This window comes from Oncorhynchus nerka, linkage group LG12 (genome assembly GCF_034236695.1).
Source record: "Oncorhynchus nerka isolate Pitt River linkage group LG12, Oner_Uvic_2.0, whole genome shotgun sequence".
NCBI classification, from domain to species: Eukaryota; Metazoa; Chordata; class Actinopteri; order Salmoniformes; family Salmonidae; genus Oncorhynchus; species Oncorhynchus nerka.
In genome coordinates this window covers 70,885,448-70,911,374 of record NC_088407.1, presented here as the reverse complement: position 1 = coordinate 70,911,374, position 25,927 = coordinate 70,885,448, and the positions used below count along the sequence as shown (strand labels likewise).

The 25,927-nt window shown below is 46.2% G+C and overlaps 2 protein-coding genes across 13 annotated transcripts in view; both read left to right on the top strand.

Moving 5' to 3' along the window:
• ppp1r13ba (protein phosphatase 1, regulatory subunit 13Ba) overlaps positions 1-15,961 on the top strand; it is a 56,190-nt gene extending 40,229 nt beyond the window's left edge. For 4 of the 12 annotated variants that reach the window (XM_065025764.1, XM_065025771.1, XM_065025770.1 and 1 more), the window contains 12 exons: positions 274-518; positions 983-1,123; positions 2,280-2,472; positions 2,827-3,027; positions 8,386-8,468; positions 10,634-11,066; positions 11,371-12,131; positions 12,738-12,878; positions 13,125-13,258; positions 13,423-13,589; positions 14,006-14,205; positions 14,525-15,961. In XM_065025764.1, the coding sequence (XP_064881836.1) occupies positions 274-518; positions 983-1,123; positions 2,280-2,472; positions 2,827-3,027; positions 8,386-8,468; positions 10,634-11,066; positions 11,371-12,131; positions 12,738-12,878; positions 13,125-13,258; positions 13,423-13,589; positions 14,006-14,205; positions 14,525-14,566 (2,741 nt within the window). In that variant the 3' untranslated portion in view covers positions 14,567-15,961. The remainder of the gene's footprint in view (positions 1-273; positions 519-982; positions 1,124-2,279; positions 2,473-2,826; positions 3,028-8,385; positions 8,469-10,633; positions 11,067-11,370; positions 12,132-12,737; positions 12,879-13,124; positions 13,259-13,422; positions 13,590-14,005; positions 14,206-14,524) is intronic. The other 8 variants (XM_065025773.1, XM_029675776.2, XM_065025767.1 and 5 more) reach the window with 8 other exon arrangements.
• Positions 15,962-16,587: 626 nt separating this feature from the next.
• sdsl (serine dehydratase-like) lies at positions 16,588-25,250 on the top strand. Its single transcript, XM_065025014.1, is given in 6 exon segments — positions 16,588-16,593; positions 23,071-23,099; positions 23,101-23,178; positions 23,280-23,413; positions 24,670-24,722; positions 24,724-25,250. Coding segments are annotated over 6 exon segments (441 nt in total). The 3' UTR covers positions 24,865-25,250.
• Positions 25,251-25,927: the final 677 nt, after the last annotated feature.

Genomic DNA, 25,927 nt, shown 5'->3' with positions numbered 1-25,927 from the left:
GGAATCTGACCCTCCCCATGTTGTGGTCTGGAACTGGGTGTGTCTGGGTGCCTTAAAGTCCCTATGTTCATACTGTAGCAGGGTGTAGTCCTGTCCTGTATAACGTCCAATGCTGCACCCTGTCTGACACATTCTGATACTGGTACTCAGGAGAAAGGGGAGTTGTTCATCCAGTCCACAACTTTCCAATACAATCTATTCACTCTTCTCTCATACACCATCAGACTTGAAACATCTATGTTTTGATTTCTCCCAACACACTCAAACACACAGGTAGTCCGTATCTCAGTGTACTGCGTCTCCTCTCCTCTCCTCATGCAGCGGCTGAGATCCAGCATGTGAGTGGGCAGTTCCAGGAGAAGCAGGCAGAGCTGCAGTCAGCTGTGGTGAAGGTGGACCAACTCAACCAGCAGCTTGAGGACCTGAGGAGGGGACGTCTCAACGGCCTGCAGCCCCTAGGAGGACCTCTCACTGGCACCGCCGCTCTGGAGCTACGCAAACTCTACCAGGAACTACAGGTACATTTCCTGAAGAAAATTTGTGTTTGCTTCGGCTGTTCTAAAAGTATGTTTTGGGTAATACTGCATAATGTACACTGTATAATATACACTGTCTGCTCAGAACGACTGTACATGTCATCAGAGAGAAAGCTTGACGTGACATTTATTTTTACGTAATACAACAAGCAATGACACTATAAAATTGCACTTCAGATTCACATTTTGTTAGGAAGTTCCAGATGATGTCATCCAGCTGCAGAGCAGATGTGAAGGAGAGGAGATTAGATGAGTCAGGCTGACATTTTCATTCTGAAGGATATTTGCGACGCTGACATAATAGATGTGCAGCTTTGCCTCTCCATTCCTCATCCTGCCAGGGCATGGTTAAACAGAGACAGGACAGGGTGCACGTTGCCCATCCATCTGCCTCCTGGTGTGACTCACAGCCATTCTGTTCCATGTTCCCTCTGTGTCTCTGTCAGGTGCGTAACAAGCTGAACACGGAGCATAGTGGCAGGCTGCAGCAGAACAAGGAGCTGCTGAATAAGCGCAACACAGAGGTGACTATGATGGACAAGCGCATTGGGGACCTTCGGGAGCGCCTGCACAAGAAAAAAACAGAGGCACGTCAAAAAGAGATCAACCCCACATGAAGAAACTCTCAGATTGAGTATCTCTGGGAAGCTTCTATCTTTGATTTCACCTTTATTTAACCAGGTAGGCCAGTTAAGAAAAAGTTCTCATTTACAACTGCGACCTGGCCAAGATAAAGCAAAGCAGTGTGGCAAAAACAACAACAGAGAGTTACACATGGGATAAACAAACGTACAGTCAATAACACAATAGAAAAATCTGTATACAGTGTGTGCAAATGAAGTAAGGAGGTAAGACAATAAATAGGCCAATAGTGGCGAAGTGATTACAATTTAGCAATTTACACTGGAGTGATATATGTGCAAATGAGGATGTGCAAGTAGAAATACTGGTGTGCAAAAGAGCAGAAAAACAAAAACAAATATGGAGATGAGGTAGGTAGTTGGTTGGATGGGCTATTTACAGATGGGCTGTGTTACAGCTGCAGCGATCAGTAAGCTTCTCTGACAGCTGACGCTTAAAGTTAGTGAGGGAGATATAAGTCTCCAACTTCAGTGATTTTTGCAATTTGTTCCAGTCATTGGCAGCAAAGAACTGGAAGGAAAAGCGGCCAAAGGAGGTGTTGGCTTTGGGGATGACCGGTGAAATATACTGTACCTGCTGGAGTGCGTGCTAAGGGTGGGTGTTGCTATGGTGACCAGTGAGCTGAGATAAGGCGGAGCTTTACCTAGCAAAGACTTATAGATGACCTGGAGCCAGTGGGTTTGACGACGAATATGTAGCGAGGACCAGCCAACGAGAGCATACAGGTCGCAGTGGTGGGTAGTATATGGGGCTTTGGTGACAAAAAGGATGGCACTGTGATAGACTGCATTCAATTTGCTTTGTGTTCCCACTCACTCTCATACACACAGACCGCCAGCGTATACAGTAGCATAGCATGCCTAAATACTGTGCAGTGTGTAGTGAAAGTACACAAAGTTTTCACATTTTGCTGCCTTAAAAAATAGCGTTTTCATTTTCCAAATTTAAGGCAACAAAATGTTGATAATTTCACTAGGCACTGTTAACACGTATTTAGGTAGTTGACTTTTCTCTGTAATCATTGTGATTTGAACCACTGCTGCTTTGGCTGTGGAAGTATAGCTGACATTGTATTTTGCCCTCTCTCTCTCCACTCCACAGCTTAACAGGATAAACGGTCCTCCCTCCCCCCAGCCCACTCCCAGCAGCTCAGGCCGCATAGCCGCGGTATGTCCGTACATCCAGGTGCCCGTCCCAGGCAGACAAGAGGTGGGCTATGCTCTGCCCCCAGACCCCGTCAAACCACCGTTTGTCCCTGGGACTGGCACCATCAGCCATGGCCGCTCCAAATCAGGTCAGTCCCTGTGCCACACTGCAGCTTTACCTACTTTATCGGTCTCAGACTACTTACTGTCAGACTATATCTGTTTATTTGGGACACCTTGGTTTATCTGATCTGGACAGTCCTGAGATTGCTCTGGCATAGCTGGTAACTTCTCTGAAATTTCAGATCTAAATTAGTTATATTTTTTCAGATATTTATTTTTTTATTTTTAAATCTGGCTCAGTGTTCTCTAACTTCCTGTCCTTTGTATTTTGTCATGTCTGTCTGTGGACCTCTTCTTCTCCTGCCCTTATTCGTATTGTCTGTTCTGTCGGTGTTGTTGATGTTGTGGTGCCACGCTGTGCGTGGTTTCGGGCTCAGCAGAGGAGGAAGGGTGCGGTGTGAGGAAGCCCTTCGTCCAATGGAAGGTCTCAGATTTAGACATCATAGTGGACCCCGTGGAGATGAGAGAGGTGCCCCGGTCCCCCTCAGGGGCCTGCAGTGCCGACACAGTCTGGAGCCAGGGGCTAGGGCAGCAGAAGCAGAGGGGCCTAAGTAACAGGGCTCAATATCAACAACATAAATGTAGATAGTTCTGCACTTGCATGTATAACATAGTTACAACTTTTACCTAAAACCAATACCACAGCCTTCCCTTATTTTATACATATTAAATATATTTATAACATTAAATATACACATTGAGTGGGATCTCCGTAACAAGGCCTCAGTTCCAGTAACATACTATAATAAAATTAAACATTGCAAGTTTTATTAGTCGTATGTACACGATACACATGGTAAACACCATCCAACAAAATGCTTACTTGCAGGTTCCTATATCAACAACATAGCATAGGATAACAGCTACCTAAAACTAATGCCACACCCTTGTCATCCCTCCTTATATATGTAACTATTGTGTTCATCTTCAGTAGGCCTATGTGAGGTTCCATTTCTTTTGGACCTAGAAAATATATTTATTTACAGTACTAGTCAAAAGTATGGACACACCTACACATTCCAAGAGTATTAGACATCCAAACTGTGAAATAATGGCATATGGCATCATGTAGTAACCGAAAAAGTGTTAAACAAATCAAAATGTATTTCAGATGATTGATTCTTCAAAGTAGCCACCCTTTTCCTTAATGACAGCTTTACACACTCGTGACATTCTCTCTACCAGCTTCACCTGGAATGCTTTTCCAACAGTCTTGAAGGAGTTCCCACATATGCTGAGCACTTGTTGGCTGCTTTTCCTTCACTCATCCCAAACCATCACAATTGGGTTGAGGTCGGGTGATTGTGGAGGCCAGGTCATCTGATGCAGCCCTCCATCACTCCCCTTCCTTCTTGGTCAAATAGCCCTTACACGGCCTGGAGGTGTGTTGGGTCATTGTCCTGTTAAAAAGCAAATGATAGTCCCACTAAGCGCAAATCAGATGGGATGGGGTTTCGCTGCAGAATGCTGTGGTAAACATGCTGGTTAAGTGTGCCTTGAATTCTAAATAAATCACAGACAGTGTCACAAGCAACGCACCATCACACCACCTCCTCCATGCTTCATGGTGGGAACCACACATGCAGAGATCATCCGTTCACCTACTCTGCATCTCACAAAGACACGGTGTCCCAAATAAACAGATATAGTCTGACAGTAAGTAGTCCCAAAAATCTCAAATTTGGACTCATCAGACCAAAGGACAGATTTCCACCGGTATAATGTCCATTGCTCGTGCTTCTTGTCCATTGCGCATGCTTCTAATAAAAATTAAGAAAACCCCTTGAATGAGTAGGTGTGTCCAAACTTTTGACTGGTACTTTATATTGGAATGAATTGTCATTGTGTGCCCAGAATATCACTGTCAGTATGAGCAGCCTCAATTGAATAAGGGGAAATGGTTAGGTAACATGGTTTATTTGTATGGACAAAAATGGATGTATGACGTTAGAGAAGGGGTTACTGCAGCATTGTTCTCCACCTCTTTGAATGTAACAAGCCAAACATGTCTCACAAATAGAACTCAGGTACAGTAGAGAGTGAAATGAGGGGTTGTCTTTGATGGACTTGAGCTGTGCCCCAAATGGCACCCTGTTCCATATACAGTACCAGTCAAAAGTTTGGACTCATCTACTCATTCCAGGTTTTTTATTTATTTAAAAAAAAAAATACATTGTGAAATAACAAATATGGAATCATGTAGTAACCAAAAACATGTTAAACAAATCCAAATATATTTTATTTTTGAGATTCTTCAAAGTAGCCACCCTTTGCCTTGGACAGCTTTGCACACTCTTGGCATTCTCTCAACCAGCTTCATGACGTAATCACCTGGAATGCATTTCAATTGAACCAAGATGGCGTAGCAGTCGGACGTATGTTTGTCTTGTCCCATGTAAATAGTTGTTTTCCTCTCGTTTTTTTGGTATATATTTTAATCTCACTTTCCTTCTACGGACTGAATATAAATTGCTGCATCCTGCCTCACCCAATGTGGTACGGATCTGCTATTTTTATACTTTAGAACCAGAACCCCATCAGCAGCTAACTAGCTAGTAGTCAGTTAGCCACTGCTAGCGGTCTTCACTGTTAACTCGGACACCAGTCAGCTTCAGCTCGGTCAATACCTGCCAGTCTGCACAGCGCGATATCAACCCAGAGCATATCGGACTGCTTTTTCTCTACCACATCTCCGGATTCTCTGGACCATTACACCGGATCATCGTAGCTAGCTAGCAACAACCTGAGTGGCTACTGCTGGCTAACACCTCTGTCCAAAAGCAAGTACCAGTTAGCCTTGAGCTAGCCTCGAGCTAGGCCCATCTCCCAGCTAGCCAAAGAGGTTTACCATCTCATTTTTGGGTTACAATACCTCTTTAGCCAATTAGCCTGGACCCTTTATTGCTGACACGGAGCCCCGCCGATCCATCACCACTGGTCTGCTGACTTAATTGTCCGAGGAGGTTTCAACAGGCTTTTCCGTTGCGACGTTGCTGAAGACCCATCTGCTAGCCCCGGCCTGCTAGCTTTCTGAATCGCCTTGTCTCCAGCTTGCCTAGTATAGTAGCGACTACCAAACGTCTCCTTGACTCACCAATTGCTGCTCATTGGACCCTATGATCACTCGGCTACACATGCCTCTCCCTAATGTCAATATGCCTTGTCTGCCTTGCTGTTTATGTTAGTTATTATTGTTTTATTTCACTGTAGAGCCCCCAGCCCCGCCCAACATGCCTTAGATAGCTCTTTTGTCCCACACCCCACACATCCGGAGACCTCACCTGGCTTAACTGGTGCCTCCAGAGACACAACCGCTCTCATCGTCACTCAATGCCTAGGTTTACCTCCACTGTACTCGCATCCTACCATACCTTGTCTGTACATTATGCCCTGAATCTATTCTATCACGCCCAGAAATCTGCTCCTTTTATTCTCTGTTCCCAACGCACTAGACGACCAGTTCTTATAGCCTTTAGCCGTACCCTTATCCTTTCTTTTGTGTTATTGACTCTACGTTTGTTTATCCCATGTGTAACTCTGTGTTGTTGTTTCCGTCGCACTGCTTTGCTTTATCTTTGCCAGGTCGCAGTTGTAAATGAGAACTTGTTCTCAACTGGCCTACCTGGTTAAATAAAGGTGAAATAAAAAAATAACAGGTGTGCCTTGTTAAGTTAATTTCTGGAATTTCTTTCTTTAATGCGTTCGAGTCAATCAGTTGTGCTGTGACAAGGTAGGGGGGGTATACAAAAGATAGCTCTATTTGTTAAAAGATCAAGTCCATATTATGGCAGCTCAAATAAGCAAAGAGAAATGACTTTCCATCATTACTTTAAGACTGAGGTGCAGTTAATCCAGAAAATGTCAAGAACTTTAAAAGTTCCTTCAAGTGCTGCCGCAAAAACAATCAAGTGCTATGATGAAACTGGCTCTCATGCGGACCATCACAGGAAAGGAATACCCAGAGTTACCTCTGCTGCAGAGGATAAATTCATTAGAATAACTGCACCTCAGATTGTAGCCCAAATAAATGCTTCACAGAGTAAAAGTATCGGACACATCTCAACATCAACTGGTCAGGGGAGACTGTGTGAATCAGGCATTCATGGTCGAATTGCTGCAAAGAAACCACTACTAAAGGACACCAATAAGAAGAAGAGACTTGCTTGGACCAAGAAACACAAGGAATGGACATTAGACCGGAGAAAATCTGTCCTTTGGTCTTATGAGTCCAAATGTGAGATTTTTTTGTTCCAACCGCCATGTCTTTGTGAGACGCAGAGTAGGTGATGCTCTCCACATGTGTGGTTCCCACTGTGAAGCATGGAGGAAGAGGTGTGATAGTGTGGGGGTGCTTTGCTGGTGACACTGTCAGTGATTTATTTAGAATTCAAGGCACACTTAACCAGCATGGCTACCACAGCATTCTGCAACGATACGGCATCCCATCTGGTTTGCGCTTATCATTTGTTTTTCAACAGGACAATGACCCAACACACCTCCAGGCTGTGTAAGGGCTATTTGACCAAGAAGGAGAGTGAAGGAGTGAAGGACAAGCAGCCAACAAGTGCTCAGAATATGTGGGAACTCCTTCAAGACTGTTGGAAAAGCATTCCAGGTGAAGCTGGTTGAGAGAATACAAAGAGTGTGCAAAACTGTCATCGAAGCAAAGGGTGGCTACTTTGAAGAATCTAAAATATATATATATATATAACACTTGTTTGGTTACTTCATGATTCTATGTGTGTTATTTCATAGTTTTGATGTCTTCACTATCATTTGACAATGTAGAAAATAGTAAAATAAAGAAAAACTCTTGAATGAGTAGGTGTGTCCAAACATTTGACTGGTACTGTCTAAGCCCTACTTTTCACCAGAGCCCTATTTCAGATGCAGCCTTAGATCGTGTAGTCCTTCTAGAAGTACCTTTTAAATAGTGCTGGGCAGTTGTAATGTTTGAAAGGGAGAGTAGGCAAGGATTAGTTGGCACAGACACTGCAAAAGGTTTAATAGGAAGTCTGGCAGACAGACAGGGAATAGTTTACCTCCAGACAGACTATGTCTCAAAGATAGAGATAGAGAGTGATAGACACTCTAATCTCTTTAACCCGATCAGAATCGGGGACCAAAATACACCCAGCACATACACTTTGTATTAGACCTGACCCTGTGTCCCTCAGGTCAGTCTGTAGGTATGGAGGGCAAGCTGTTCCTGTATTGTATCAGTCTGTAGGTATGGAGGGCAAGCTGTTCCTGTATTGTGTCAGTCTGTAGGTATCGAGGGCAAGCTGTTCCTGTACTGTGTCAGTCTGTAGGTATGGAGGGCAAGCTGTTCCTGTATTGTGTCAGTCTGTAGGTATGGAGGGCAAGCTGTTCCTGTACTGTGTCAGTCTGTAGGTATGGAGGGCAAGCTGTTCCTGTATTGTGTCAGTCTGTAGGTATCGAGGGCAAGCTGTTCCTGTACTGTGTCAGTCTGTAGGTATGGAGGGCAAGCTGTTCCTGTATTGTGTCAGTCTGCAGGTATGGAGGGCAAGCTGTTCCTGTACTGTGTCAGTCTGTAGGTATGGAGGGCAAGTTGTTCCTGTATTGTGTCAGTCTGTAGGTATGGAGGGCAAGCTGTTCCTGTACTGTGTCAGTCTGTAGGTATGGAGGGCACAAGGCAAAGAGAGCAAGGTGATCTAGAAATTGAAACGTATTAGCTACAGGGACTAGTTCTTCAAATAGACAGTGTGTTGTGTGTGTAACTATACTTTCCGTTGCTCATTTGGACTAGCATCAACATTCCGTCGATCATTTCTCGAGACAACTAGAATATCACAGCTCATCTTTCTTAACCGTTATCCTGGAACACAGACTATCTACCTGCTGTCTTCCTTTACCACTTTCTCTGTCTTTCTCACCCTATCCATCTCTCTCTCTCTCTCTGTGTACCCCTCCTGTAGCCAATGAAGCAGTGTGGCCCACCCTTAGTAAAAGTGTCTCCTCGATGCAACCTTCAGATTGGAGAAACTCCAGCCACGACCAGGTGAGATCCCTGCTCCACCTCCCACTACTAGTCATTGGGTACATCACAATAGTCTAAAGTGGCTTACTATCATCATCTCCTCTCTCATCTGCAAGGATATTAAATAACTAACCATTAAAAGCAATTCCTGGTTGGTTTTCTACACCATATTGGTTTCACAGACCCAGTATTTTTTAGATCAATACAGACGGAGAGGACACAAGTAGAAGCTACTTAAGACTATTGAGATGCAGCCATTCACTTTTGGCTCTTTCACACACTCCTTGGACTCTCCTTCCTACTCAAATCAAAATCAAATCAAATTTATTTATATAGCCCTTCGTACATCAGCTGATATCTCAAAGTGCTGTACAGAAACCCAGCCTAAAACCCCAAACAGCAAACAATGCAGGTGTAAAAGCACGGTGGCTAGGAAAAACTCCCTAGAAAGGCCAAAACCTAGGAAGAAACCTAGAGAGGAACCAGGCTATGTGGGGTGGCCAGTCCTCTTCTGGCTGTGCCGGGTGGAGATTATAACAGAACATGGCCAAGATGTTCAAATGTTCATAAATGACCAGCATGGTCGAATAATAATAAGGCAGAACAGTTGAAACTGGAGCAGCAGCACAGTCAGGTGGACTGGGGACAGCAAGGAGTCATCATGTCAGGTAGTCCTGGGACATGGTCCTAGGGCCCAGGCCAGTTGAAACTGGAGCAGCAGCATGGCCAGGTGGACTGGGGACAGCAAGGAGTCATCATGTCAGGTAGTCCTGGGGCATGGTCCTAGGGCTCAGGTCCTCCGAGAGAGAGAAAGAAAGAGAGAAGGAGAGAATTAGAGAACGCACACTTAGATTCACACAGGACACTGAATAGGACAGGAGAAGTACTCCAGATATAACAAACTGACCCTAGCCCCCGACACATAAACTACTGCAGCATAAATACTGGAGGCTGAGACAGGAGGGGTCAGGAGACACTGTGGCCCCATCCGAGGACACCCCCGGACAGGGCCAAACAGGAAGGATATAACCCCACCCACTTTGCCAAACACAGCCCCCACACCACTAGAGGGATATCTTCAACCACCAACTTACCATCCTGAGACAAGGCCAAGTATAGCCCACAAAGATCTCCGCTACGGCACACCCAAGGGGGCGCCAACCCAGACAGGCTGACCACAACAGTGAATCAACCCACCCAGGTGACGCACCCCCCCAGGGACGGCATGAGAGAGCCCCAGTAAGCCAGTGACTCAGCCCCGTAACAGGGTAGAGGCAGAGAATCCCAGTGGAAAGAGGGGAACCGGCCAGGCAGAGACAGCAAGGGCGGTTCGTTGCTCCAGAGCCTTTCCGTTCACCTTCCCACTCCTGGGCCAGACTACACTCAATCATATGACCCACTGAAGAGATGAGTCTTCAGTAAAGACTTAAAGGTTGAGACCGAGTTTGCGTCTCTGACATGGGTAGGCAAACCGTTCCATAAAAATGGAGCTCTATAGGAGAAAGCCCTGCCTCCAGCTGTTTGCTTAGAAATTCTAGGGACAATTAAGAGGCCTGTGTCTTGTGACCGAAGCGTACGTGTAGGTATGTACGGCAGGACCAAATCAGAGAGATAGGTAGGAGCAAGCCCATGTAATGCTTTGTAGGTTAGCAGTAAAACCTTGAAATCAGCCCTTGCTTTGACAGGAAGCCAGTGTAGAGAGGCTAGCACTGGAGTAATATGATCAAATTTTTTGGTTCTAGTCAGGATTCTAGCAGCCGTATTTAGCACTAACTGAAGTTTATTTAGTGCTTTATCCGGGTAGCCGGAAAATAGAGCATTGCAGTAGTCTAACCTAGAAGTGACAAAAGCATGGATTCATTTTTCTGCATCATTTTTGGACAGAAAGTTTCTGATTTTTGCAATGTTACGTAGATGGAAAAAAGCTGTCCTCGAAATGGTCTTGATATGTTCTTCAAAAGAGAGATCAGGGTCCAGAGTAACGCCGAGGTCCTTCACAGTTTTATTTGAGACGACTGTACAACCATTAAGATTAATTGTCAGATTCAACAGAAGATCTCTTTGTTTCTTGGGACCTAGAACAAGCATCTCTGTTTTGTCCGAGTTTAATAGTAGAAAGTTTGCAGCCATCCACTTCCTTATGTCCTATAATGAATCTAACTGGTTCATGGTGTTTCTCTCCACAGAGCCTTGACTTCAGTAAGCTACTAGGAGGATCCGTGTCCAAACCACTACCCATCTATGGGACCTATCCTGCACCTACTGGCCACCCGTCTATAGTCTGCTCTACCAGCTCCCTGACCAGGTCTGCCCCTGCCACTTTAGCCTGGCAGCGTTCAGCCCCAGCACCTCCTGGTTACTCCTCCCAGCAGATCCAGCAGCGTATCTCTGTCCCCCCTAGCCCCACACCCCAGTCAGGCCTGGGGGAGGGGGAGAGTCCTGACCACCTGCCGGCTGTGGCTGTGAGACCCTACGTTCCAGACCGGTCCTCCTCCAGGCCTCAGTCCCCCAGGAAGGGCCCTGCCACTATGAACTCCTCCTCCATCTACCACATGTACCTGCAGCAGCCTGCAGCAGCCAAGAGCTACCCAGCAGGAGGCAGGTCTGCTGTCAAAGCAGGTAAACGCCTCAATCGATGGACAATATATTTTTTAAAGAGTCAGTCAGACCTGGGTTCTAATAGTATTTGATTTCCTTCAAATAATTAAGCATCACTTAATTGAGCATGCCTTGCACAGTGGGACCAATGTAATAGTTTCAAAAGTGCAAAGGCACTCCAGGGAGTCTCAATCAAACTCTCAAAGTATTTGAAGAAAACAAATAGTATTTCAACCCCGGCCTGATTCAGATAATGCTTGACTTTCCTGTTGGGCCTCAATCTGTATGGTCCTATATTAATATCTCCATCTCCTTTTGTTCATAGTGTATGGGAAACCTGTGCTTCCCTCCAGCACCTCTCCCTCCCCTGTGCCCTGCCAGCATGAGGCCCTTTCCCCAGGAGGAGAGAGTGGAGGGGACATGGTGGACAGGGAAGGGGACACCACAGAGGGTAGACTCCTACCCCCTCCCAGTGTGGAGAACATCCCGCGACCCCTGAGCCCCACCAAGCTGACCCCCGTGGCCCACTCCCCGCTGCGCTACCAGAGCGACGCCGACCTAGAGGTCCTGCGCCGGCGGCTGACCAATGCACCGCGCCCGCTGAAGAAACGCAGCTCCATCACAGAGCCAGAGGGCCCCACCGGACCCAACATCCAGAAGCTCCTGTACCAGCGCTTCAACACCCTGGCCGGAGGCATGGAGGGCAGCAACAGCACCCCATTCTACCAGCCCGTCTTCATGGGTGGTGTCCTGGAATGTCCTGACATGGACAACATCAACACTTCTAATGGGAACCTGATCGGGACAGCTTCCCTGGTCGTCACTGCCGCAGACGGTACCAACTCAGACCATCGCCTGTCCTCTTCCATGTCCCCTTCCTCTGACTCCAATGAGAGGAGGACACGCCCACCCAGTGAGACCACTCCCCGCATGCCCACCCCCCAGCCCAGCTTGGAAGACAACAACAACCAACCTGGTCCTTCTAGCACCACCTCCACTCCCAGGCCCATCCCCATCCCTGAGGCCTCGTCTCCCCAGCCGAAAGAAACCTCTCCCCGGACTGTCACACCCCCGGCATTGCCTAAGGTCAACCTGCGGAGCCACAGCTCCATAATGCAACAGCATGCTTCCATTTTGTGTGCCATAATACACAGGGTCTAGAGATTCTTCTGGTCAGGTCACATGGTCTGCAAAAAATCTGACTTATGCTAGAGTTGCCATCTGAGTTGCAGACATTGCTTTCTTCACAGGAAAAATTCCCTGCCCTAGTCATGACATTAGACCACAGGAGGCTGCTGAGGGGAAGACAGCTCATAATAATGACTGGAATGAAGTAAAGGGAATGGTATCAAACACATGGAAACCACTTGTTTGATGTGTTTGATAGCATTCCATTCATTCCGTTCCAGCCATTACTGTGAGTCCGTCCGCCCCTAGGGCGGCACGGTAGCCTAGTGGTTAGAGCGTTGGACTAGTAACCGAAAGGTTGCAAGTTCGAATCCCCGAGCTGACAAGGTACAAATCTGTCGTTCTGCCCCTGAACAGGCAGTTAACCCACTGTTCCTAGACCGTCATTGAAAATAAGATTTTGTTCTTAACTGACTTGCCTAGTAAAATAAAGGTAAAATAAAATAAAAATTAAGGTGCCACCTGTGCATTAGCCAGAGAGTAACTCCACTTTCTCTGTCTCAGCAGATCAAGAGGACTAACCTGAAGAAACCTGAGTCAGAGAGGACAGGCCATGGGCTGCGGGTCAAGTTCAACCCTCTTGCCCTGCTACTGGATGCCTCTCTGGAGGGAGAGTTTGACTTGGTGCAGCGGATCATCTATGAGGTAATCATAGGCTCTTCAATTCAATTCAAACTTTATTGTCCCAGAAGAGAAATTCCTTGTGTTGAGTCTTCTCATTTTACGTACCATTCTGTCAGCTTGTAAGAGATTCCAAACTGACTTCTAAATCAGCTGCTCTTTAAAAATGTTAATGGCTTTTGTGACTGTTTATATAAAAAGGGCTTTATCAATACATTTCTATTTGATTCATGAAATAAATGTGACTGATTGATCCTTTCCCCCATGCAGGTTGAGAACCCCAGCACGGCCAATGACGAGGGCATCACCCCCCTTCACAACGCCGTATGTGCTGGACGTCACCACATCGTCAAGTTCCTGCTCGACTTTGGAGTTAACGTCAATGCTGCTGACAGCGATGGATGGTGAGGACGTACACTGTGGCCATTTCTCATTGACCTTTTCTTTCTCTTTCTCTCCTCTCTTTCTCTTTGACCTTACCTTAGCTTTGGTCAGCTGCATTTAAAACGGTCAAGACTTCACAATGTCTCCATGAACGTCTCTCCTTTTGTGTCTGTCATGTGCTCAGGACCCCACTACACTGTGCGGCCTCCTGTAACAGTGTGCATCTCTGTAAGCTGCTGGTGGAGTCAGGGGCAGCCATCTTTGCCACCACCATCAGTGATGTGGAGACAGCGGCTGATAAATGTGAGGAGATGGAGGACGGATACACACAGTGTTCCCAGTTCCTCTTCGGTGAGTGGTGTTGTATAGAGAGACATGCGGCTCCTGTCTACAAAACAACCCCTAGCCCCTTACACACTTTTGTAGATCTGTGGAGCTCAAAGGAGAGCTATGGGCCATGTCCCCAAAACAACACTTATCCCTACACACACGTGCTTGGATATGTAGAATTGGATCGGTATAAGCTACATGTCATCTAATCTTTATGAAGGCAAGGCAAAGCATCAACCTTATTGATGGTAACCATCCAATCCTTTACTAGGGGCAGGAGATGCCCCTCAATCACGGCCGGTTGTGATACAGCCTGGAATCGAACCAGGGTCTGTAGTGACGCCTCTGGCACTGAGATGCAGTGCCTTAGACCGCTGTGCCACTGGAAGCCCCTGAGAACTGTGAAGTGACCCTCTTCCTCTCTGTCCATCCGCCAGGGCTGCAGGAGAAGCTGGGGGTGATGAATAAAGGGTCTGTGTACGCGCTGTGGGACTATGAGGCACAGAGCTCAGATGAACTGTCCTTCCACGAGGGAGACGCCATCACCACCCTGAGTCGCAGGGACCACGCTGAGACAGAGTGGTGGTGGGCCAGGCTACATGACAAGGAGGGCTACGTACCACGCAACCTGCTCGGGGTAAGGCCAGTCACCATGATGAATACAACTATGGTCTGAATCACTAGGAAGTTAATATCATAGAGATCCTATAATTTTGTTTAGTTATATGGTTAATGTGTTGTATCTAGGTATATAGATTTCAAAAATAGTGTATGAAATTAGATACTAATTAAATGTTAGTTGAATTGATGAGGATCCCAAATGACCGAAGCGGCATCTCAAAATATTTGGTAATAAATCCTAAATTGTGACTTGGCACCCCCTGCTGTACCTGTCTGTAGAATATGAATTTCCATGATCAGAAAATACAATTAATAGTAACATTTTCTTCTTACAGTTGTATCCAAGGATCAAGCCTAGACAACGTTCTCTGGCATAGAGAAGACGGTGCACGTTGTTGTGCTCTGACTGGGCTCAGAGCTGGGTCTGACTGGATCTGCAGACAGGGGCTGTGCCCGGACAGTACCCTCTCTTTGTGCCAGTCTGTGCCTCCCCAGAACAAAGGACAAGGGCCAGGGCATGGACAGAGGGATCATATCCGGACAGACAGACATGCTTGGAATTGGTGGTCACTTACCTAAGAGGAAGTAGAGGCAGTATCCATGGCCCAGAGATCATTCAGAGAATACTCTGAGCAGAGCTCCCCTCTTTCCCTTCTCACTCAGTGTTTGTCTCCTGTGTGTCAGTCAGAGTAAGGCCTAAATGTGATGATCTCAGAAAAGGGAGCAGAGAACAGGGGCAGTCGTGAGTTATTGAATATGGGTTTTGCAGTAAGTGCTGTTTGAAGGCGATCAGAGTTCAAACTCTGGAGGTCATATCTTCAGGGTTCAGCAGAGGAAAGAAAGGAACAGGTTTTTACAAGATGAGAAAAGGAAGGAAAGTGACGGAAGGTGTAATTGAAAGACTTTGAATGCCAGTTAAAACTACTAAAAGATGTGTGGAATGTTCTAAACAGTCATACAATGTTGGTGCTATTTATGCAAACCAAAACGTGTTCTGAAGGAATGAGTGGAAGATGTAATGCTGGGATGGGAAAGTGAAAGGGCTGCATTCTCTTCTACAGATGCAATAACTATGAAGCTAACTATGGGTGTGAATTTGAACTAAACTCATCATAAGCCTACAGTATATAAATGCTTTATCACCTAAAAAGGCCTATAGTTGGATCTCTCTTTGGAGTTTTCATTTTGAGTTACATTTTAGCAGACGTTTGTACATTGTATTGTTTTCCCTATTTTTGTTTCAAGTTGGTTGTTGTCTTTTTAATACCCATCATGCAAAGTGATACACATTTTGATCACTGAGTATAGCCATACCACAGGAGGTTGGTGGCACCTTAATTGGGGAGGATGGGCTCATGGTAATGGCTGGAGCGGAATAGGTGGAATGGTATCAAATACAGCAAACATATGGTTTCCATGAGTTTGATGACATTCCATTTGCTCCGGTCCAGCCATTATTGTGAGACGTCCTCCCCTCAGCAGCCTCCACTGAGCCATACTGTACTATCTTTGGTATAGCCTACCTGTTGACTGATGCTGGCTTGATCTATAGGTTGTGTATTACCATCAGTTCTATGGGATGGTTTATGTGACAAAACGAACACCAAACAATATGCATAATGAAATGTAAATGTACACAATAAATAATGATTTCCCTTAAATGGGAATAAAAAATGTTTTAACATATACTGAACAAAAATATGAATGCAACATGTAAAGTGTTGGTCCCATGTTTCATAAACTGAAATAAAATATTCCAGAAATGTTCTATATGCACGAAAAGCTTATTTCTCTCAAATGTTGTGCACAAATTAGTTTACATTTCTGTTAGTTAGCATTTATCTTTTGCCAATATAACCCATCTACCTGACAGGTGTGGCATATTAAAAGGCTGATTAAACAGCATGATCTGTACACAGGTGCACCTTGTGCTGGGGACAATAAAATGCCACTCTAAAATTGTACAGTTTTGTCACACAACACAATGCCACAGATGTCTCAAGTTTTGAGGGAGCATGCAATTGGCATGCTGACTGCAGGAATGTCCACCAGAACTGACGCCAGAGAATTTAATGTTCATTTCTCTATGTCATTTTAGAAAATTTGGCAGTACATCCAACCAGACCACGTACATAACCTCAGACCACGTATAACCACACCAGCCCAGGACCTCCACGTACAGCTTCTTCATCTGCAGGATTGGCTGAGACCAGCCACCCTGACAGTTGATGAAAATTGGGTTTGTACAACCAAAGAATTGCTGCACAAACTGTCAGAAACTGTCTCAAGGAGCTCATCTGCATGCTCCTCATCCTCACCAGGGTCTTGGTCTGACTGCAGTTCGGCGTCGTAACTGACTTCAGTGGGCAAATGCTCACCTTCGATGGCCATTGGCACGATGGAGGTGTGTGCTCTTTACGGATTAATCCTGTACCAAGCAGATGGCAGACAGTGTGTATGGCGTCGTGTTGGCAAGCTGTTTGCTGATGTCAACGTTGTGAATAGAGTGCCTCATGGTGGGGTTATGGTATAGGCAGGCATAAGCTATGGACAATGAACACAATTGCATTTTATCGAGGGAAATTTGAATGCACAGAGATACCGTGAGGAGATCCTGAGGCCCATTGTCGTGCCATTCATCCGCCGCCATCACCCGATGTTTCAGCATGATAATGCATGGCTCCGTGTCTCAAGGATCTGTACACAATTCCTGGAAGCTGAAAATGTTTCAGTTCTTCCATGGCCTGTATAATCTCCCGGACATGTCAACTGTTGATCATGTTTGGGATGTTCTGGATTGACGTGTACGACAGTGTGTTCCAGTTCCCACCAATATCCATCAACTTCGCACAGCCATTGAAGAGGAGTGGGACAACATTGCACAGGCCACAATCAACAGCCTGATCAACTCTATGAGAAGGAGATGTGTTGTGCTTCATGATCTTTGAAATTGTTGCATGTTGCGGTTATATTTTAGTTCAGTATAGAATGTTATACTTTACGTTTTGCAATGCTATGCGCAATGCTGACATTGGCTACAGTCTTCATACAGTCCACCAAACAAGAGTTAATAATTGATTTATGATCTATCCCACCTCTGGGCTAAACATTGACTAGTATCTGCCTGACAGGTGCAGTTTTCTGTGAAGGTCAAGGAGCAATCACGTACTGAGAGCCGCAGTAAGTTATGGTTGTCACAAAGTTGCACCATTACAAAATGAATTGTACTATAGTAGCCTACTTCTTGCCTACTGTCTTTTCTGTGGACTGGGCACATAGGTGTGAAAATAAAACCCTGCATTTGCGCATGTGCACTACCATTCAAGAGGAGATCAAAGACTTCCATAGTTGTTGACTAATCATATATCAAGGGACTTGAGCCATCATGGCAAATCCAGAAGCCTTTCACATAAATAGTCTGTTTTGGAGAGCATAGACATGTAAAAACAGGCGGGGACCACTGATTATTTAAAAATGGAAAGTTCCCAACCCTCTGGTTCATTCAACATCTGCGGTGTTGAACACGTGTCAAAAGGTAAGCATGTTTAAAAGGGTTGAAGTTAAGTTACCATAAATCATTTCACATCTATAGGCCTAATTGAATACACAGTTAGAATACTACTTTAGTAACATTTCAATGATTAGTGTTTCACACAAGTTATGGGTCTATATGAATCCACTTGAAACAGACTCCACATAAACCTTTAAATTACGCACATCATGGAATATGGGAAATGGGCATCGTTATAACTGGTTTGTTTACTACGGTTGAAACACTTGTTCGACAGCACCTCCTAGTGTTGACCAGATAAGATGTGATTCAATGCTGCCTTGCGTTCATGATGAAACAGAGGACAGCCTTATAATTGACGACTGATTTACTTGTGGACATTGTAGACTATGCCTGTTACCCCATGTGTGTGTGTTGCCATTTTTGTCTCGTTTTGCCTGTTCAGGTGTGGGATGATGCTTTTTATTTTTTTATTTTTTTATTTCACCTTTATTTAACCAGGTAGGCTAGTTGAGAACAAGTTCTCATTTGCAACTGCGACCTGGCCAAGATAAAGCATAGCAGTGTGAACAGACAACACAGAGTTACACATGGAGTAAACAATTAACAAGTCAATAACACAGTAGAAAAAAAAGGGGGAGTCTATATACAATGTGTGCAAAAGGCATGAGGTAGGCGAATAATTACAATTTTGCAGATTAACACTGGAGTGATAAATGATCAGATGGTCATGTACAGGTAGAGATATTGGTGTGCAAAAGAGCAGAAAAGTAAATAAATAAAACAGTATGGGGATGAGGTAGGTGAAAATGGGTGGGCTATTTACCAATAGACTATGTACAGCTGCAGCGATCGGTTAGCTGCTCAGATAGCTGATGTTTGAAGTTGGTGAGGGAGATAAAAGTCTCCAACTTCAGCGATTTTTGCAATTCGTTCCAGTCACAGGCAGCAGAGTACTGGAACGAAAGGCGGACAAATGAGGTGTTGGCTTTAGGGATGATCAATGAGATACACCTGCTGGAGCGCGTGCTACGGATGGGTGTTGCCATCGTGACCAGTGAACTGAGAAAAGGCGGAGCTTTACCTAGCATGGACTTGTAGATGACCTGGAGCCAGTGGGTCTGGCGACGAATATGTAGCGAGGGCCAGCCAACTAGAGCATACAAGTCGCAGTGGTGGGTGGTATAAGGTGCTTTAGTGACAAAACGGATGGCACTGTGATAGACTGCATCCAGTTTGCTGAGTAGAGTGTTGGAAGCCATTTTGTAGATGACATCGCCGAAGTCGAGGATCGGTAGGATAGTCAGTTTTACTAGGGTAAGCTTGGCGGCGTGAGTGAAGGAGGCTTTGTTGCGGAATAGAAAGCAGACTCTTGATTTGATTTTCGATTGGAGATGTTGATATGAGTCTGGAAGGAGAGTTTGCAGTCTAGCCAGACACCTAGGTACTTATAGATGTCCACATATTCAAGGTCGGAACCATCCAGGGTGGTGATGCTAGTCGGGCATGCGGGTGCAGGCAGCGATCGGTTGAAAAGCATGCATTTGGTTTTACTAGCAATTAAGAGCAGTTGGAGGCCATGGAAGGAGTGTTGTATGGCATTGAAGCTCGTTTGGAGGTTAGATAGCACAGTGTCCAATGACGGGCCGAAAGTATATAGAATGGTGTCGTCTGCGTAGAGGTGGATCAGGGAATCGCCCGCAGCAAGAGCAACATCATTGATATATACAGAGAAAAGAGTCGGCCCGAGAATTGAACCCTGTGGCACCCCCATAGAGACTGCCAGAGGACCGGACAGCATGCCCTCCGATTTGACACACTGAACTCTGTCTGCAAAGTAATTGGTGAACCAGGCAAGGCAGTCATCCGAAAAACCGAGGCTACTGAGTCTGCCGATAAGAATATGGTGATTGACAGAGTCGAAGGCCTTGGCAAGGTCGATGAAGACGGCTGCACAGTACTGTCTTTTATCGATGGCGGTTATGATATCGTTTAGTACCTTGAGTGTGGCTGAGGTGCACCCGTGACCGGCTCGGAAACCAGATTGCACAGCGGAGAAGGTACGGTGGGATTCGAGATGGTCAGTGACCTGTTTGTTGACTTGGCTTTCAAGACCTTAGATAGGTAGGGCAGGATGGATATAGGTCTGTAACAGTTTGGGTCCAGGGTGTCTCCCCCTTTGAAGAGGGGGATGACTGCGGCAGCTTTCCAATCCTTGGGGATCTCGGACGATATGAAAGAGAGGTTGAACAGGCTGGTAATAGGGGTTGCGACAATGGCGGCGGATAGTTTCAGAAATAGAGGGTCCAGATTGTCAAGCCCAGCTGATTTGTACGGGTCCAGGTTTTGGAGCTCTTTCAGAACATCTGCTATCTGGATTTGGGTAAAGGAGAACCTGGAGAGGCTTGGGCGAGGAGCTGCGGGGGGGGCGGAGCTGTTGGCCGAGGTTGGAGTAGCCAGACGGAAGGCATGGCCAGCCGTTGAGAAATGCTTATTGAAGTTTTCGATAATCATGGATTTATCGGTGGTGACCGTGTTACCTAGCCTCAGCTGGGAGGAGGTGCTCTTGTTCTCCATGGACTTCACAGTGTCCCAGAACTTTTTGGAGTTGGAGCTACAGGATGCAAACTTCTGCCTGAAGAAGCTGGCCTTAGCTTTCCTGACTGACTGTGTGTATTGGTTCCTGACTTCCCTGAACAGTTGCATATCACAGGGACTATTCGATGCTATTGCAGTCCGCCACAGGATGTTTTTGTGCTGGTCGAGGGCAGTCAGGTCTGGAGTGAACCAAGGGCTGTATCTGTTCTTGGTTCTGCATTTTTTGAACGGAGCATGCTTATCTAAAATGGAGAGGAAGTTACTTTTAAAGAATGACCAGGCATCCTCAACTGACGGGATGAGGTCAATGTCCTTCCAGGATACCCGGGCCAGGTCGATTAGGAAGGCCTGCTCACAGAAGTGTTTTAGGGAGCGTTTGACAGTGATGAGGGGTGGTCGTTTGACTGCGGCTCCGTAGCGGATACAGACAATGAGGCAGTGATCGCTGAGATCCTGGTTGAAGACAGTGGAGGTGTATTTGGAGGGCCAGTTGGTCAGGATGACGTCTATGAGGGTGCCCTTGTTTACAGAGTTAGGGTTGTACCTGGTGGGTTCCTTGATGATTTGTGTGAGATTGAGGGCATCTAGCTTAGATTGTAGGACTGCCGGGGTGTTAAGCATATCCCAGTTTAGGTCACCTAACAGAACAAACTCTGAAGCTAGATGGGGGGGCGATCAATTCACAAATGGTGTCCAGGGCACAGCTGGGAGCTGAGGGGGGGTCGGTAGCAGGCGGCAACAGTGAGAGACTTATTTCTGGAGAGAGTAATTTTCAAAATTAGTAGTTCGAACTGTTTGGGTATGGACCTGGAAAGTATGACATTACTTTGCAGGCTATCTCTGCAGTAGACTGCAACTCCTCCCCCTTTGGCAGTTCTATCTTGACGGAAGATGTTATAGTTGGGTATGGAAATCTCTGAATTTTTGGTGGCCTTCCTGAGCCAGGATTCAGACACAGCAAGGACATCAGGGTTAGCAGAGTGTGCTAAAGCAGTGAGTAAAACAAACTTAGGGAGGAGGCTTCTGATGTTGACATGCATGAAACCAGGCTTTTTCGATCACAGAAGTCAACAAATGAGGGTGCCTGGGGACATGCAGGGCCTGGGTTTACCTCCACATCACCCGCGGAACAGAGAAGGAGTAGTATGAGGGTGCGGCTAAAGGCTATCAAAACTGGTCGCCTAGAGCGTTGGGGACAGAGCATAAGAGGAGCAGGTTTCTGGGCATGGTAGAATATATTCAGGGCATAATGCGCAGACAGGGGTATGGTGGGGTGCGGGTACAGCGGAGGTAAGCCCAGGCCTCGGGTGATGATGAGAGAGGTTGTATCTCTGGACATGCTGGTTGTAATGAGTGAGGTCACCGCATGTGTGGGAGGTGGGACAAAGGAGTTATCAGGGGTATGAAGAGTGGAACTAGGGGGTCCATTGTGAACTAAAACAATGATACCTAACCTGAACAACAGTATACAAGGCATATTGACATTTGAGAGAGACATACAGCGAGGCATACAGTAATCACAGGTGTTGAATTTGGAAAGCTAGCTAAAACAGTAGGTTAGACAACAACAGCTAATCAGCTAGCACGACAACAGCAGGTAAAATGGCGTTTACTAGGCAACGGGGCCAACACATAAAACAAACAAGCAGAATGGAGTACCGTGATTAATGGACAGTCCAGCGTGCATCAGCTATGTGGCCAAGAGATCAGTGTCCAGGGGGCAGTGGTGGATGGGGCGGGGAAGCTGGACTGGCGAGTGTTATTCAGGTTAAAAAAACTAACAATGACTAAATAGCTTGTAGCTAGTTAGCTGGTTAGCTTCTGGAGGTTCTTGAGTGTGTTCTAAAAAATTAAAAATAATAGCGATTCCGTATCACATTGGGTGAGGCAGGTTTCCGGAAGGTATAAACAAATTAAAAATCAAAAAGAGATAGAAAGTAAATATGGGTGTTTGGGACGCGGCGATGCAGACGGTTAGCAGGCCTGTGCTAGCAAGCTAACAGTTCGTAGATAGCTAGATAGCTAGTTGTGAAGATCCAGCTGAAAAATGTTCCGTTTGCGTTGGGAATCCGGGGAAGAATCCGGGGATGAAAAAATAAATAGGTCCGTTATGCTCTGGTTAGAGTCGCGTTGTTCGAACTGGCGAGAGCTTTCCGGGCTGAAGGTTAGCTGATGACCGGTTAGCTGAAGACCGCTAGCATGGCTGGTGGTTAGCTGGCTAGCTTCAGTTGAGCTTCAGTTGAGGGGTTCCGGTTCCGAAGTAAATATAAATACTTTAGGAAAAATAGCTACATTGGGTGAGGCGGGTTGCAGGAGAGTATTTGGAAGCTTAGATTTAGCAAAAAGTTTTTAAAGAGATATGCGAAGAAAAATATGTAAAAAACGAAAAAGATATATACAGGGGACACGACACGACAGGACGAGTTACTGCTACGCCATCTTGGCTAATGATGAGGCCCTGCGTCTGACCCAGACTGATGGCCTGACCTATTGTATGTTCCACCCTTTGACCATCCTCTGCTCTGGTGAGAAGATATTTAAGTCAGACAAATCCTTAACCGAGCCTGTAGTAAAGGGCATGACTTCAAGAATGACTGACTTAGATCACAAATGATAAACTAGGTGTTTCGAGCCCTGAATGCTGATGGGCTGACAGCCGTGGTATATCAGACCATATACCACAGGTTTTTACTGCTCTAATTACGTTGGTAACCAGTTTATAATTTTAATAAGGCCACCTCTGGGGTTTGTGATATATGGCCAATATGTAAGGAAGTGGGCTGGGGCAGTAAGCACATCATCTGTGGAAGCTGAGGGAGCAGACTGTTTTAACGCAGCAGAATTAAAGGCTGCCAGGATGGTCACCCTCCCTGACATCACCAGGTGAGAAGAGAACAGAGATTAAACTGAGATTTTCATTTATCATTGTGTTGTATTCAAATCTATTCCATTCCATTCTAATGATCTGCAACGGTTGTATTGTCAGAGGCCAAGTGTCTGAGTTCGAAGACGGTGTGAAGGCAGGCCTTTGAGTGCAGTAAGGGGGGAAACATGAACATCATATCAGAGCTGGTCACTGAGCAGCAGGCTCTGCAAGCAGTGGAGACCTTCCTGGGTGAGCGTTGTACCAGCAGGCTCTGCAAGCAGTGGAGACCTTCCTGGGTGAGTGTTGTACCAGCAGGCTCTGCAAGCAGTGGAGACCTTCCTGGGTGAGCGTTGTACCAGCAGGCTCTGCAAGCAGTGGAGACCTTCCTGGGTGAGCGTTGTACCAGCAGGCTCTGCAAGCAGTGGAGAACTTCCTGGGTGAGCGTTGTACCAGCAGGCTCTGCAAGCAGTGGAGACCTTCCTGGGTGAGCGTTGTACCAGCAGGCTCTGCAAGCAGTGGGAGACCTTCCTGGGTGAGCGTTGTACCAGCAGGCTCTGCAAGCAGTGGAGACCTTCCTGGGTGAGCGTTGAACCAGCAGGCTCTGCAAGCAGAGGAGACATTCCTGGGTGAGCATTGTACCAGCAGGCTCCGCAAGCAGTGGAGACCTTCCTGGGTGAGCGTTGTACCAGCAGGCTCTGCAAGCAGTGGAGACCTTCCTGGGTGAGCGTTGAACCAGCAGGCTCTGCAAGCAGTGGAGACCTTCCTGGGTGAGCGTTGTACCAGCAGGCTCTGCAAGCAGTGGAGACCTTCCTGGGTGAGCGTTGTACCAGCAGGCTCTGCAAGCAGTGGAGACCTTCCTGGGTGAGCGTTGTACCAGCAGGCTCTGCAAGCAGTGGAGAACTTCCTGGGTGAGCGTTGTACCAGCAGGCTCTGCAAGCAGTGGAGACCTTCCTGGGTGAGCGTTGTACCAGCAGGCTCTGCAAGCAGTGGGAGACCTTCCTGGGTGAGCGTTGTACCAGCAGGCTCTGCAAGCAGTGGAGACCTTCCTGGGTGAGCGTTGAACCAGCAGGCTCTGCAAGCAGAGGAGACCTTCCTGGGTGAGCATTGTACCAGCAGGCTCTGCAAGCAGTGGAGACCTTCCTGGGTGAGCGTTGTACCAGCAGGCTCTGCAAGCAGTGGAGACCTTCCTGGGTGAGCGTTGAACCAGCAGGCTCTGCAAGCAGTGGAGACCTTCCTGGGTGAGCGTTGTACCAGCAGGCTCTGCAAGCAGTGGAGACCTTCCTGGGTGAGCGTTGAACCAGCAGGCTCTGCAAGCAGTGGAGACCTTCCTGGGTGAGCGTTGTACCAGCCATCACTGTTCTGATCCCTATACTTTACTCTGCTTTATATGGAGGTATTCTAAAAGAAACAGAAAGAAAGAAATAGCTACAGGTCACAAATAAATATTTTCTGTTTGTGTTTGTGTGTATACATGTGTGCTTGCTTATGTGTGTGTGTGTGTCCAGACGAGGAACGTGTGCTGGTGGAGCTGGCCTGCGGGGCTGCATTAGCAGCTGTGGTACTGTGGGGTCATCCAGAGTCTGCAGGGTGAGGGCCGGCTGCCCGTTCCCCTAGCAGGGCCCCTGGTGATGATCGTCTGTGGAGGCAGCAGCGTCAATCAGGCACAGCTGGAACATCTCAGGAAGGTCCTCAATAGATGAACACAGAAAATGGAACCATAGAATTAGATAAACCTTAGAAGTACACAGTTTGGAAAACCATACAGTATTTAAAAGGCTATTGGACTCCCACCAGTTTATGGCTCCAGACTGTGTTATTGAAAGATTATGAGGATGGATTCTTAATAGTTTTTGATTACAGATTTTTAACCCGTTGTATACATTTTCACAATGTTGACCAATACTGCCCCAACTTTCTCTGCTTTGTAATCTGTGCCAAATTTGGAAAATCTCTGACATCCTTTTATTCATGGAATTAAATCTGAAATAAAATTCAGTAGTGCTTAGTGTTATTAGTGTACATTTGATGCAGCATTCAAATGCAGTTACTAGTTATGACCAACAGGTGGTACTCCTTGTCACTGAGAAGATACAGTCAGAGACTCAAGAGAATGCTAGACATTTCATAGGCTTCTTTTTATCTGCTTGGTGCCTGGCAAATTAACTAAGTAGACCAGACCCAGTTGCTATTGCATTGTTGCCTATGGGAGAGCCACCCCTAAAGTAGACTAGAACTGTGCCAATTTTTTCAATGTTTTTGCTTCATCTTTATAATCCGCCATCTTTGATGCAGTATCTCTGCAGACTAACTAAAAACCAGTGGAACTGTTAGGCTATACTAAGACACCCTTGACACCCATGAATGATCTAGTATTCCATTGTTTATATATAGTACCAGTCAAAAGTTTGGACACACCTTGTCAATCAAGGGTTTTTCTTTATTTTTTACTATTTTCTATATTGTAGAATAATAGTGCAGACATCAAAACTATGAAATAACACATATGGAATCATGTAGTAAACAGTGTTAAACAAATTAAAATATATTTTACATTTGAGATTCTTCAAAGTAGCCATCTTTTGCCTTGATGACAGCATTGCACACTCTTAACCAGCTTCACGAGGGATGCTTTTCCAACAGTCTTGAAGGAGTTCCCACATATGTTGAGCACTTTTTTGCTGATTTTCCTTCACTCTGCAGTCCAACTCATCCCAAACCATCTCAATTGGGTTCAGGTTGGGTGATTGTGGAGGCCAGGTCACC